General features: G+C 37.8%; 1 protein-coding gene across 7 annotated transcripts in view; it reads right to left on the bottom strand.

The window, feature by feature from the left end:
• The window catches only part of LOC117412232 (long-chain-fatty-acid--CoA ligase 4-like), a 30,860-nt gene that overhangs the window by 3,398 nt on the left and 13,151 nt on the right, over window positions 1-14,311 (bottom strand). For 2 of the 7 annotated variants that reach the window (XM_058989157.1, XM_058989159.1), the window contains exons 2-16: window positions 14,004-14,069; window positions 13,683-13,729; window positions 10,773-11,396; window positions 9,396-9,573; window positions 9,094-9,203; window positions 8,413-8,551; window positions 8,011-8,161; window positions 7,474-7,597; window positions 6,801-6,872; window positions 5,750-5,889; window positions 5,272-5,444; window positions 2,884-2,958; window positions 1,905-2,093; window positions 1,431-1,545; window positions 592-749 (exon numbers count right to left, since the gene is read on the bottom strand). In XM_058989157.1, the coding sequence (XP_058845140.1) occupies window positions 592-749; window positions 1,431-1,545; window positions 1,905-2,093; window positions 2,884-2,958; window positions 5,272-5,444; window positions 5,750-5,889; window positions 6,801-6,872; window positions 7,474-7,597; window positions 8,011-8,161; window positions 8,413-8,551; window positions 9,094-9,203; window positions 9,396-9,573; window positions 10,773-11,120 (1,972 nt within the window). In that variant the 5' untranslated portion in view covers window positions 11,121-11,396; window positions 13,683-13,729; window positions 14,004-14,069. The remainder of the gene's footprint in view (window positions 1-591; window positions 750-1,430; window positions 1,546-1,904; window positions 2,094-2,883; window positions 2,959-5,271; window positions 5,445-5,749; window positions 5,890-6,800; window positions 6,873-7,473; window positions 7,598-8,010; window positions 8,162-8,412; window positions 8,552-9,093; window positions 9,204-9,395; window positions 9,574-10,772; window positions 11,397-13,682; window positions 13,730-14,003; window positions 14,070-14,311) is intronic. The other 5 variants (XM_058989158.1, XM_058989160.1, XM_058989163.1 and 2 more) reach the window with 3 other exon arrangements.

Genomic DNA, 14,311 nt, shown 5'->3' with positions numbered 1-14,311 from the left:
TCCATACATTTTCTCTACCATCTCCACCACCTTTTTAAGAAACAACATGTACTTCCATTTTAAAACATGATATCTGGTTCTATACTTGACGGTCTTAAACTTCCTGGATTATTTTACCTGGAGGGTGAAACTGTCCTCACCCCTTCACTGGCTTTTTACCTGTCGATAACCAGCATCTGCTTCCCTACTAACCTGCATGCTTTTAATGTGCTTGGATCCAGAAGACACTGCTGTGGTGAAATGACCCAGGAAGTTCAAACAGATAACCCACCATAAGGCAAATAAAACAGATCTAGTACCAGAGATCATATTTTAAAAAGAAAATACATGAGTTTTGTTCAAAACTGCACATTTGAGACCTAAGCTAATCACAGTGCAAAACAGGAAAGATTTATGAAATTATTGTGATCTACAAAACACTCATATTAACATATTGCACCTTCTAGCCATCAGCTAAAAGAGGGGATAATAGAACAGCAGTCTGATCTTTACAAAATCTCCCAAAAAAACTGTACAATTAATGGACGGCATGAACTGAGACCATTGAAAAATGCTTAGAACGTCCAAGGTAGATCTTATTTTATTACGTACTTGAAGTCGCTACTTCTTTAATCTCCTTCAGCACTTCGCCCTCCATGATTGGATTATTACAGAGCTCCTCCCATGATCCTTCAATGTTTTTTTTGACAGCGAGCCAGGTCAGTTTCTTTTGGTTTGGTACCACAAAGCTTATTACATAATTCTGTTCACTGCAGATAAAAACAAAAAACACAATAAGTCATTAAAACAGAAGCAGATAAATAGCACTACCAAAAACATACACATTTGTGTAGACTGACGTAAGGCGGTGTACATTTTCATTAAATGTCGATGTTACAGACATACTGTAGACTCTGTTAGGACTAGTGCATGTTTTAATCAAATGATAATGGTGCTGTTATTTTGATCGAAAATATCAATGTCAGGGGGGCGGGGAGTAATCTAATGTACTGCAACCTTAAGTAGTAGGTATAGGTTATTACATTTGTATGGTGCCCTAAGAGAAACTTGCAAGTGCTTTATTATTAACATCCACAAGGGGGCGCAAGTATACTGGCGAAAACAGTCTGTACGGAGACAAGACCAGCTTCTTTCAGTAGAACAACCCAGTCAGTTTTTCATTTCCGTGTTTTGGAGAAACTGTTGGTTGAAATGTCAGGTTCCAGTGCAAAGCCAGCAGGTCACTGGTTGTTTTCCCTTTTAATAAGTTGGCGTTTGTATACAAGAAATTTCTAGGAGTATTCACCTGGCCTTCTTAAGTCTTCTTAGACTCTTATCAACATCAAACAAACTGAAGTAAGATTTGCATAATGAAACATTTTATATGCATTACATCTTTCGAATAAAAACGTACAGTTCCTGTGCAACAGCAAACCTATTTAAATGTGTACCTGTTTGCATATGCACAGATATTATCGATGAGTGAGCAGTTCTTCAAAGCTGATTCTACTTTTCCCAGGGATACGTATTCTCCAGCTTGTAGCTTTACTAGGTCCTTCTTACGATCTGCAAATCGAATCAGAATTAGAAAAGAACAACATTACTGATTGATGTAGGACACACATTTACAATAGCGTATATACATAATCGGATGTAATGTCATGGAACTATGATTACAGGTCAGATATCCACAAACTTGGGTGGGGATATAGGGGCGGGGATTTCAAAGACAAACATACACACTTGTGGTTTACTAGTCTTTGTGACGCCCCCTCTATATTGAATGTGGCTAGTTTCCTATATATTGCACAATGCATGGAATAAACAGATTGGGAAACCAACTGCAAAGAGATTCCACTGGTCATATTGTTTTTAATACAGTGTTGTGTTTTTGTTATTGCTGCTTTGATGCTCTAAATACTGACCGATGATTTGCAGACAGCCATCAGGATTAATCTCGCCAATGTCGCCTGTACAGAACCACCTCTGCCCGTTCTCATCCACAAAGAAGTCTTCACTGACTTTTTCACTGTTAAAATATCCCATTGTAACATTGGGTCCACCAATCACAATCTCTCCACGGGGGTTGGGCTTGTCTTTATTGGTGTAGCCACCTGAATAAAGATGCATAGAATTTAAAGATTAACAACACAAAGAAAACATTGGCCTGTTTATACATCCACAACACTCGCTACACCAACGAAGATACAACTAAATTGAATGTATTCACTGCTGTTTTTAAATTCAAGGGGACATGTATGTGCAAAAACAAACACACAACAAAATGAGAATGTGCTGTAAAGAGCTGTGTACTTTATCAATCTGAACTTCACACAAGACAGCCATATAAAACACAACAAATATCAACAACCTGAGGCAACATCTGCTTTTTAAAAGTACTATTCGACAGACACATTCCTCACAAGTACAAGCTTGTGGAAGAGGCCTAAAGGAAGGTTTTCCAAACTAATTTGGATACCATTTTTACAAGTCCCTTTTCATTTCCCAGTGAAGCCAATTTATAATTTCTCCATCTACAAGTTTATGTCCTGTGTTCGAGGCAACAGGGCCCCATCAATGTAAGTCTTAAATGTTCTATGCAGCCTTTTAGGAAGTTGTGTAAGTTGTGGTCCCATTACTTGTTACATAATAGTGAAAAGGGAGAAGTACTTTTTTTTTTTAAATTGACCTATAGTGCAGGAGAAATGGTCAGTCAAAGTGAAACGTGGACTTGTAGGGACATGCCAATGATGCAAGTATAGATAGATATATATATTTTTTTTAAACTTGGTTATTATTAAGTTTTGAAGCTGCAGTTCTGACGTCTGTAAAGTTATATTACCCTAAATAACGGATCATTAGCTCTGTACAAAAAGTACAGTATTTAATGAAAACCATTCTTACCTTCAAGCCAGTCTCGCAGTTTTATTTCACAGCAGATTAGGGGAGCCCCTACGCGGCCAGTGCTGTAGTCTGTCACTGCATGAAACAGAAACATGGGATTAAACATTATACATGCCAAAACACTCATGAGCACAATTTAGAAAGTTTTTTTACAGTTCATAATTTGTTTTAGAATAATTCATAATTATTTTTATTTTTTATATATATAAACCTTTGTATAAGTCTATTTTCTAGGTATTTTAGGGGGTCCTAAAAAGAGGGGAGTGACTTACTATTTTAGGGGGTCCTAAAAAGAGGGGAGTGAAAATACACCAGTGTGACCTATAAGCTTTTTCCTAAAATTGTTGTCTCAAAAAGGGGGGGGCGACTTATACACAGGTGCGACTTATACATAAATATATATATTATATCCAGTTTGGCAAATACAAGGTTGGTAACAGGTAAGAACAGTAGAAACAGGTAGGGTGTTTCTATTGTTGCTGTCTGAAGAGAGTAAGTAGTTTGCCACAGTGATTTGTACAAATCCTGAATAGACTTTTTTTTTTAAAAAGCTACCAAAAAATTCACAACAAGCACAGACCCACATGAGAGCCTAGATATACAGGTATAGATTTCCTCCTTACACTTCAAAACATGTTCTTTTAATCTTCAACACCCTGAAGTACAGCAAGCTACTCGCTATTGCACAGAATGTAGGTTCTATAATCTAAATGCTGATCAAAGATGAAAGTTTAAAACAGTAATAAAAAACTCCTCTTATTTATCGCTGACATTGTATTCACTTGTGTATTTACTTTTATGATTCAGCTCCAGGTAGTAGTTTTGCATTCAGATGTTGGGCAAACATTTGGAAAAACACACTCTTGTGTAAATGGACTGTCCCTCAAATAATTAATTTGTTATGCAAACCCCAGTATGTGTTTTGCAATATATAAACATTGCAACTCTGTTTGTCACAATGGGCATGATGGCAGCTCTGACAGACTTCCACAGAGAGCTGGTACTGGTGCAGGCTTTGTTGTCAGGTGCATAGCCAAGACTGCTCAAATGAATTCAGAAGGAACATTAGTGGCAATACTATTGGCTATCCTGCAAACCTTATTTTGCTGTAGCTTTTCAAGCTTGCAAGACAGTAATCACTGAAAAAAGCCACTTGTGTGTACGGAACAATTAAACGTTGCACTAGCATGTAGAATCAGTGCTGTCCTGGCTTACCAAAGTGGCCTCATTGACAGTGATATGACAGGTCTAATTTTTTAGACAAGACCTTTAACTAGCAACTGAATTCAAAGGTCATCGAGGATTAAAATACTGCCCTTGGAAATAGTAATAAAGCACACATATTCATTCACTAAAGTGTTTGGCATGTTTTCCATATTACCGGTAGATAAAACAACAAAAGGAAGTGAATGTGGAGGGCTACAGATTTACATATCACACATCATTAATCTGGCTGTGTTACAACAAATACATTGAAAAGTTTCCACATTAACAGCGAGGGCTGTACTTGTACTGTACCTTTTGAATGCTGCTAGTCAAGTAAACCTTTATAGTTATGGTCTAAACACACTGCAAGCTTCTTTGCATTTAAAGACTTAAAAACAAAAATAGCTTTTATTCCTCAGATAATAGCAATGAAGATCTAAAAAAAAAAATTGTGTCAGATCCGCCACTACTTTGATTTTTACCAAAAAACTCAATTTTGTCTGCTGCTGCCTACGTCATATCTCCCCAGCACAGTGTTGCCAGATATTGCAAAGCAGCGTATGCAATCAGTAACATATACAGTGTAATACATTTAATTCTATACCTGATAATTGCATACAATTGAAGTACATTTCTTTAAAAAAAAAAAAAATGAAACCTCTAAAATTAACCTACAGTAATATTATATTGGCACACCATAGCTAAATTGTAAAAAAAAGAATTCTGCAAATGTAGTTGTTTTCTTCATTTTCCAGAATATATATTCATATATAGGCACAACACAAACACTGCTCTTACAACTAAATTAACTTCCTCTGCAACAAGTATTAGGCCCCCACCTGTGCTCCTCGCTCAAACTCTATGCAGCACAGACTCTGTGGGCATATGGGCCCTAACATCTGCTGCACATGAAGTGATCTTACAATGTTGTGGCAGTTAAAGAAAATCTAAAGTCTGGAGAAATTTGATTTCATAGCACATCCGCCATCTTATTAAAGGAAGGACTTGCACATTACGAATAAATCTTAGGGATAAACAAAAATATTTACAGACCTTTAGAAAATCCTCAGATTAAAAAATGTAGCAGAAACGTTAAACTTCTAGATCTGGAGGGCAAACCTCTGATCTGGCAACACTGCCCCATCAGTTCAGCGCTAAGGAGGGCTAGTCTAAATCACCCACCTTCTGTAATGGTTCCTGCTCCGCACGTCTCTGTCAGCCCGTAGCCTTGCCCCACAGGGCAGCAGAAACAGATGTTCATGAAGCGTTGAGTGGCTGGAGAGAGAGGGGCCCCACCACACAGCATCATCCGCACATTGCCCCCCAACAAGGCCCTCACTTTGTTAAAGAGCAGCCTGTTTTGAAGATTCAAATACAATTCAGCCCATGCATCTGCCTTTAGTACAGCAGTATACACATCTTAAGAAAAGCAGTGCCTTCATCAGTATCAGGAACATATACGACCCTATAAAATTTTACCTGCTTAAGCTAAACCAGCTTCAAGACCATTTCTCTGTTCGTAATAACTTATATGAAGCAACAGAAGGTAAATATATTTACTCAAGGATATTAAAAACAAAATATATGTTTTTGATATTGCAAATACAAGCTAGCTGTACCTAAAAGATAACATAAAATTGCATTAAGAGTATACACTTACATATTGCAGAGTGGAGCATCATATCCCCTTGTGATCTGTTCTAGTTTGTAGTTATATCCTAGTTTAAAAAGAGTTCTCTGGACATAATTCATCTCCTGAACTTTACACATTACATTCTTAAAGATCCGGTCCATTATTTCCTGCAGACACAAACACATGAGAAAGAACATTTACAAGAAGCATGTGTGATTCTATTCCTTAGAAATCATTTAACAAACCAAAGAGCATCTTTCAATGGTTTAGCCCTCACTCCTGCCTGGAATGGAACCAATGAACCCGTTTCACCTTGAATCCAATGTATATGAATGTCTGCTTCCTGCACTCACAGGGAGATATTAAACCACAGGATCTACACAACTACATTCTTCTGCTGATCAAAACAAGCAATTGGTTTGTCAGTGATGGTTGCTCATTTTAATAAGATTGTATCTGCTACATCTAGAGAAACACGTTCCATTCATGAGAGAACCAGACAGAGCTGTCCTACTTCGTCACCCAAATGATATATCCTTTAAACCAAATCAAAACAGGAGATACAGAAATGACAGGCAAGGAGCAAATGCTTACTAACATGGTGTATCATATGCGAGGACCATAGTAACAAATAATAATCAATGATGCATAAACCAAAAAGAAAATTAGAAAATGATGCCAGGGAAAACACATGCTTTGGCAAAGATGCCATGAATAAATACCATTTAGAAATGCTTTGAATACACAAATACTGTTCAGTTGTGTGAAGACCATCTGACTAAAACTATTCAAAATCGATTATCTGTGCCTTCAAAATCCTCCAGACAAGCCATCAACATAACTTATGTGCAAGATGACACTGCATATTACAAATAATGTGAAGCGTAGCACTACCAAAATATCTTGGAAACAAAAATATTCTCTTTCTTACATGCTCTTCACATTTACCTCATGGGCTTCTCATTAAGGAATTACATTTTAGATTGTTCTAGATTTTTAAAAAAACAAATAAAAAATGTGGAAGCACAAATTATGACAGACCCCTTTCTGAACCGTGAAAAGGATTTAATGTACATACCGGCACAGCTGCCATCAGGGTTGGTCTCAGGACAGAGCAGTCCCCTTTACTTCCCTTCTTGATTTTAGTGGACTGAAAAAAAAATACATATGTATAAAACAAACGTCAATCTAACACAAGGCCTGGCATTTTATAGCCCTATACTTGCACAACACAGATACAAGAAACCATGTTTATCAGCATGTACTTATTAAACCAATGCACACTCCTTAAAAGATTGCTTTCTTGTAACATTATATTACATTTTTAGTGATTACTTGACCTTCATTTGCAAAAATGCATTAAACACTGTAGCCCTACTGCCTCAAAGAAACAGGAGACTCCAATACTAACAATGTGTGTCTGTTTATATACAAAGAATTAACATTTGAGATTTGAGAACTCACTCCAATCCAAATAAAATGCATTAAGATCACTGACCTCTTTATGCTAAAACTCTTCTCCATGAACTCAGAGTCTGATAACGTTACGCCAAATCAATGTGAAGCCCAATAAATGCAATGCCCAATAAATGGCCAAACTAATCCCTCTGGTCAAGTACACTTGGTGGTCCCGTAGTAGCCTCCAGTCCACATCATAAATCCCCACTGCCTCAGGTCCTTACTCTTGCCAGTTCCAGTTTGTTAACCTGGGGTAAACCTAGTTCTTAAGCCATACCACACTTTACCCTCACCTGGTCTGACAGAGTCTGTGGAGAGGAATATCCTATCCTACAGCCATACGTCATACAAGACATTTCAGCAGTCATTTCAAGCACGTGGGCCAGGGGCAGATAACCGATGTAGGTGTCTTTTGGGCTTTAAGAAAGAAAGCACAGAACATGCATTACATGTTGAAATGTAACACTAACATTTCAGCTACATATTTCTCATTTTATAAAAAGACTTGACAATTTTTATTAAAGGATTAAAAGGAAAGTTTGGCTTTAACAATGCAGAGAATCGTGTGGATACTTGTGTTTCCACTTTGTAGGTTAAACCATTGCATATTACAAATGGATAAATAGGTAGGAGGAATTTTAGTTGGGAAATGCAGTTACAAATTAGACTTGCATAGCTGATGGGCTTAACTACTGGATTATTTAGTTACACATAAGCCTGTGACCTAAAATCTGTTTAACGGAGCTCTAATTAATCTCATGCTAAAGCCTGAAATGGCTTAAACGATTATGCTTCCAGTAAAGCAGACTGTTCCTTATTCATCTACCTACCCAAGTCCTGGTATCCTCTCACACTGTCCTGTCATCCCTGCTATCAGGTTACTGTGAATGATCATGACACCTTTGGGACGGCCGGTAGAACCACTGGTATACATGATGACAGCAAGATCCGTGGGGACAGGTCTGCAAGGTTCTACACTTACTGCAAAAAAACACCCAGAAAAACACACGTTATATAAAAAAAAAAAACAATGTGAAATACATAGCACAACGTCACAGCCCAGCTCTACAGTGCCTGTTTAAAAACAATCCTCTCACAACAGCTTTCTACACCACTGTATACTACACGCAATACAGCAACAAGTGATAAATGTACTAAAAACAAATGCAATGCAAGGTATACTAAGCAAAATAACATTTCAGTTTTAAACATAAACAGATGGTTGAACTCACAGTTGTCAGGTTTGGCTCCCAGCGCCTGCACAGATTCCATACTGTGAACCTCCAGCTCCTTCGGATAACCCGTTTTACTGATATTCTTTTTATCCACACAGATGATGTGCTTTAGATTCTTCAGCTCCGACAGCACACACTGTATAGAGAAAAGAGGCACATTCTGTCATGATCAAATTAAAACTCTATAGAGAAAAGAGGCACATTCTATTATGATAAAATTAAAACTGCATCTCTTCTTGCGTTTTAGAACTACCCCCAATTAAGTATATTTTAAAGGAGTGACTTTTCAATAAAATGCTTGTCTGTATTTATAACCACGTTTCTTTTTGTACTACTACCATATGTCTGTCTTCACAGGTTCATTTGCGTTGCCCATTCAGAACCATTGTGTTTTCTGTATTGATTTATTTATTTTTTTGCTTTGAAACACCCACATGGAAAACACCCATCTCAGTCTGTACAAAAGGCAGAATTACATTTTTACTTTATTCTCATCAGGATTAAAACTTTTATCTTTACAAGGGTGTCCTGGAAATATGACAAAAGGAAGTTGATAAAAATTAAAAAAAACGGTTGAAAACTGCTCACTCCCTGAGAGCGTTCATATTTGGTTATAGCACCCATTATAAAAAGTCTTCTGACTACAGGTTAAAATGACAATGCTTTCAATAGACTCACCTTAAGTTTGTCTTCCAGAAGCTCTGTACTAGTAATGAGGTGGGTGACTCCAGACTCATTCAGACCGTATGCTACTGCATCTTCTCCTAGTGTGGAGTACAGAGTCACCACTGGTAGAAGGAAAGAACAGGGTTATACATTTTCTTTTTAAACAAGTGCCTAAAACATTGGCACTCGCTGGTTGCAAATGTTTTTAAAACTAAAACCTATTAAATATACATTTATTATTTTTCCTCATTAGAAATATGGAATGAAAATTTGTAACTTGGGATTGATTTAGGATCGAGAAGCATGGTACTTACATGGGAAATTGTATCTGATACAAGCCTGAGCTGCAATCATCCACTCTGCACTAGTCTCACAGAAGATGGCGATGGTGCTCTTTGGCTTCTGCCCTAGAGCAGCCAGACCACTACCAAAGTGCTTCACCTGAGCATCTACGTCTTCATAAGAAAGCCACTTGTATTCACCCAGAATTAACTGTAAAAGAAGGAAGAGTCTGAATTAATCCAATCATTTATTTATTTGGTTATTTGCAACACAAACCTTTTAAGGACATGGAACCCTGATTGGAGAGCATTACTATCTTGTAGTTGACCACTTAGGGATGGAAAGAGAAGTTGAACTACTGAGACAATGCCCGATAATCAGGGTTTTACTTTATTATTTATTTCTTAGCAGACGCCCTTATCCAGGGCGACTTACAATTGTTACAAGATATCACATTATACATTATTTCACATTATACAGATATCACATTATTTTTACATACAATTACCCATTTATACAGTTGGGTTTTTACTGGAGCAATCTAGGTAAAGTACCTTGCTCAAGGGTACAACAGCAGTGTCCCCCACTGGGGATTGAACCCACAACCCTCTGGTCAAGAGTCCAGAGCCCTAACCACTACTCCACACTGCTGCCCAATTGGAAACTGGTAAACAGTGTGTCTGAAAGTACAATACACTCGAACATCCAGAAGTCTGTTAACTGGATTGTCAATTAACCAGACCGCCACCTGGTTGCATGTTTAACATGGGTTTGACGCTAATGTGCACACAACAAAGGTTCACAGCTGGCAGCGTTGTGCTTTTAAAGCACTCAAAGTCAAGCGCTTGCAGTAGTCCTTGTTACTTTCAGGGTCAACTATCAATAAATGTAGTTAACTGCTTACACCTTCACTTGTTCGGTTTCTGGGATCTAAAGCCAGTTCAAGACTGATATAAATGTTTTGTCAGAAAAGTCTAAGTGAATCCCTATTCCATTGGATGATTGTGTTATTACAGTGGACTGCTGTAAAACACACACTATGATATATATTTTAACTTGTCGAAGTCTGTTTACTGATAGGAGCCATGCAGGTTAGGCAAGCTAACCAAAATAGGGAAAATGGCAATTAAAGTTGCTAACTGGCACCACTAACTTTAACTTTGGAAAGGAATGTAAAAAGGAATGTAAAAACTGCAAGTATGGGATAGCAACATGAAATTAAACAACTCGCATGTAAGAAAAAGGAACACATTATGAACACCCCAGACAAAGCATATTTGCATGGATGTTGAACACCATGACGTAGAGATTGGTTCTGCAATTGGGAAATCTATATACTCTTTTACAGAACAAACACCAACCAGAAATCCGTACAACCATTTGTTAAAATAATTCAAGTAAGTTGTTACCTTTTTAAAAACTTTCCCAGATGGCTGCTTCTCGTTTTCCTCACTCAGAACCTCTCTGGTCCCAAGACAATCAGCCTTTCCAAACTTCTCCACTGCATGGCTAAACAGCTTGTCCAAAGTGTCTATGCCAGGGAAAGTCATCGCAGCGAGCGAGTCGAAGTGATCCACAGAACGATATGGGCCTTCCGTCTTATCAGACGTGGCTTTGGCTTTTATCCGCTTTGCCATGGTCTGTTTCTTTTGGGCATCAGTAAGGAAATACCATGGGACAAAGGTAAGGGCAGTGTACAGCCACATTAATAGATACACAGGGAACAAGACAATGGAGTGGACTTCTTTGAAAATCATTATGGATTTTTTTTTCCTGTTTACATGAAGTACAGCAGCAAGATCAAGAAACACAAGGGGCCTGAAGTGTGTGTCTCTCCAGTTTTCTTTCTTTCTATAGTTTGGTCCGTGGTGTTGTTAACCGACAAAGGCAACAGCAGATGGCAGATATAGTAGCAGTGCAGTTACGAGTACCACCAGCAGCAGCAGCAGCAGCAGCAGCAGTTAACCTCACTAAGTTTAGTACTAAAGAGAAATCGTACTGCTGTATTTATGAAAGGCTAAATATAGCACAGACTGGCCAGGTGATAGCAGGACAAGGCAGATGGAAGAGAAAAAAAGAGAAAGAAAAAAAGAACGTTAGTGACATGTTGCTAATCTATATTTACTATTGAAACTACAGGATGCTTCAAAGCTGCCATAAATGGTATGGACAAGTTGCGAAATCAACCATCTGACACACCACTGACAGCATGGGCATAAGATGGTATATTTTTTACACCACTAGCCTTTTTTGAATTGTCTTAATTCAACATTCTAGGAAATATATGCTTCATTTTAGATCATATCTGTTGTATAGCTGATACAACTAATTGGTAAAAACAAAAGGAACATTTAGCAGCTTTCAAGTATCGGTACTATAAAACACAGTTTATAGTTCTTGGTTATGTGATGAAACAAAGAATTTCCAAGTGCAACAGCAAAGTAAATGGATTAGTTTCTACAGCAAAGCAACTTTTCTGTCTAGACTACACAGCACATTACAAGAATGTGTTTTAGATGTAATAATACTGGACTTCTGTTACACATGTTAGTTGATTAAATGATTGCATGCATTTTGTTAAATCTTGTCTGCTATGGTTTCAGTTTCCTTTACTGAATATGCAACCACAGACTAAAATCATCATTAAAAAAAACAGAAGTAGTTTACCAAGACAGATTCAACAACTGAAAGATGCAAATACACAATGTGCGAGCCACTTTTAAAGTTCATGGATTGAATTAAGATTGCACAGCAGTATGGTCCATTCCAGATTTCACTGCGAGCCAAACTCAGTTGCTCTATTAGCCTTACAGTAAATTTAGTCTTTTTTTTTTTTTTTTTAAGTGTTTTAATTAATTAATAAAATTATATTCACCCCCGGTAAATTAATCACCAACAGCCTAAAAGCAGACTTTTAAAAAACAAACAGTCTAACTTACAACGTTAAGTAAACTATTATACCTCACAAGTCGAAACCCAAGATTGGAACAGTGGTTAACTGGCCTGTTCATGAGCCACATTCCAAAATCTGTTATTTGAAGATTTCTTCAAAGACAATAACTGTGTAAATTCAGATCGGATTCCAAGAGTAAAATAGTTACCCCAATTAACCACAGGCGTAACAATATATTTGGCCACCTCAACTAATGCAGTTCCAACGGAAAGTTATAGAACTAGATTAGATTTGTATGGCGTTTGTGCTTTTGGCTAATGCTTCCAAGTAAAGTGCATATCCTGTGCTATAGCTTGTCTTTGAAGAGAAATTCAAATGCTCCTTCCCAAAAATAATCATTTCATACAATCTACCATGCAGACCTGTCAAATATCCAGGTCAGTCAGCTTCCATGGTCTCTTGTTGCTAGCTATCTGCAAAGTTTGAATTACTGCTGATTGGTATCAAGCACATTTTGAATCACACTGGTAAAGATGTGTTCCTAGTAAAGGTACTGTAATTAAGAACGTAATACCAGAGAAAAAGATACTGCACCAATATATTCATGTTTGTTTTGTGAATAAAAAACACTTTAAATTTTCATCTAATTTGTTACTTGCCAATTAAGCAATTTATTTCACAGTATGCAAGAGAGCCTAGTAGTAGTTTTGGATGAGATGGACATGGATTTCTGCGCTCTTACACACTGTTTATTGATCAGATGACTAGTTTAAGGCAGAATCGATTTCAGGTAACCATTTTAAGCCCCTTTCGCACTGGCACTCCTACCCGGGTCCTAGCTACCCGGGTCACAATCCCATGTAGTGCGAAACCATGTACCTGGGTCGTACCTGGGTAAACCCAGGTCCCAGCGACCCACCTCAGGATGTGGGTTGACACGCTTTGACCAGGGTTGAAGGAGACAAAATGCTTGACGACCGTTCGTGAGCCGACGCAATAACAAACAGCCACGCCTGCGTGAAGGTTTCACTTCCGTAAGGAACGTTTCTGTTTATTCTGTTTAGCCATATTTATGTTGATTGAGACACAGCATGATCCAGATTGCAGCAGGGATGTAGAAACATTTGCTCTAATCAACATTTGGGCGGATGGTTCAATCCAGAGAAGCTTGGATGGAAGAGTCTGTAACAAGCTGCTTCCGGGGCATTGGTACGTGCATTTGCACTTGCGTCTGTCACCCAGGTCAACCCTGCTTTATCAAAAGCAGTGTGAAATCACGTACCTGACCTGCATGACACCGGGTCCTGACCCAGATAGGTTCTGACCCAGGTAGAGCATGCCAGTGTTAAAGGGTTGTTACTTTTACTAGGAACAGATGATTTAAATTATTGCCAGCACTGCAACAAAAATACCCCCACACAGTTACCTCTTTGTTTTACCCGTTTCCTTTTTTTAGATACAGAACAGTACATCCTAAAGGATTGCAAAAGAAAAATGGAAAATCAATGATGACAATATTTGCATGTTAGTGCATTAGTCAAGCAGATGCATGTGTGGATAATAAGAAATATAAAGTTGGAAATGGGCTTTAGAAGGCAATGGAATGTTTTGCAGTAACAGAAAATACAGATGTGTTCCCATCTGCCTCAAAATATAATTATTGGGAGAATTAACAAGCAGTTGTATCAAAGTAGATGGCAATTGATAAAACCTTAGAGGATTGTGAAAACAATGCTGAACTACTTACAGAAAGTTCAACTGCAATTGGTGAGATCCTGGTAGTGCTTCTTCTTTATGGTTATCTTCTTAAAACCTGAAATACATCAAAACTAATTAATTTGATTAATTTAGGCCTGCAACATACATGTCTCCCCGCCCAGAAAGATCATAATACAGGGGTCACCAAGTTTTAAAAAAAACGTCAATGCAAAGTTTCATCATATTCAGATTAGCTATTCTGATAACCTTCATTACCTAAAGCAAACCAATCAGTCTAGAAATGATTAAATTAGGTAGATTATTGTTCAAGTTTCACAATTGCATGCAATTCAAGAT

The sequence above is a fragment of the Acipenser ruthenus genome, chromosome 16 (genome assembly GCF_902713425.1).
Source record: "Acipenser ruthenus chromosome 16, fAciRut3.2 maternal haplotype, whole genome shotgun sequence".
NCBI classification, from domain to species: Eukaryota; Metazoa; Chordata; class Actinopteri; order Acipenseriformes; family Acipenseridae; genus Acipenser; species Acipenser ruthenus.
This window is presented reverse-complemented; position numbering and strand designations above follow the sequence as displayed.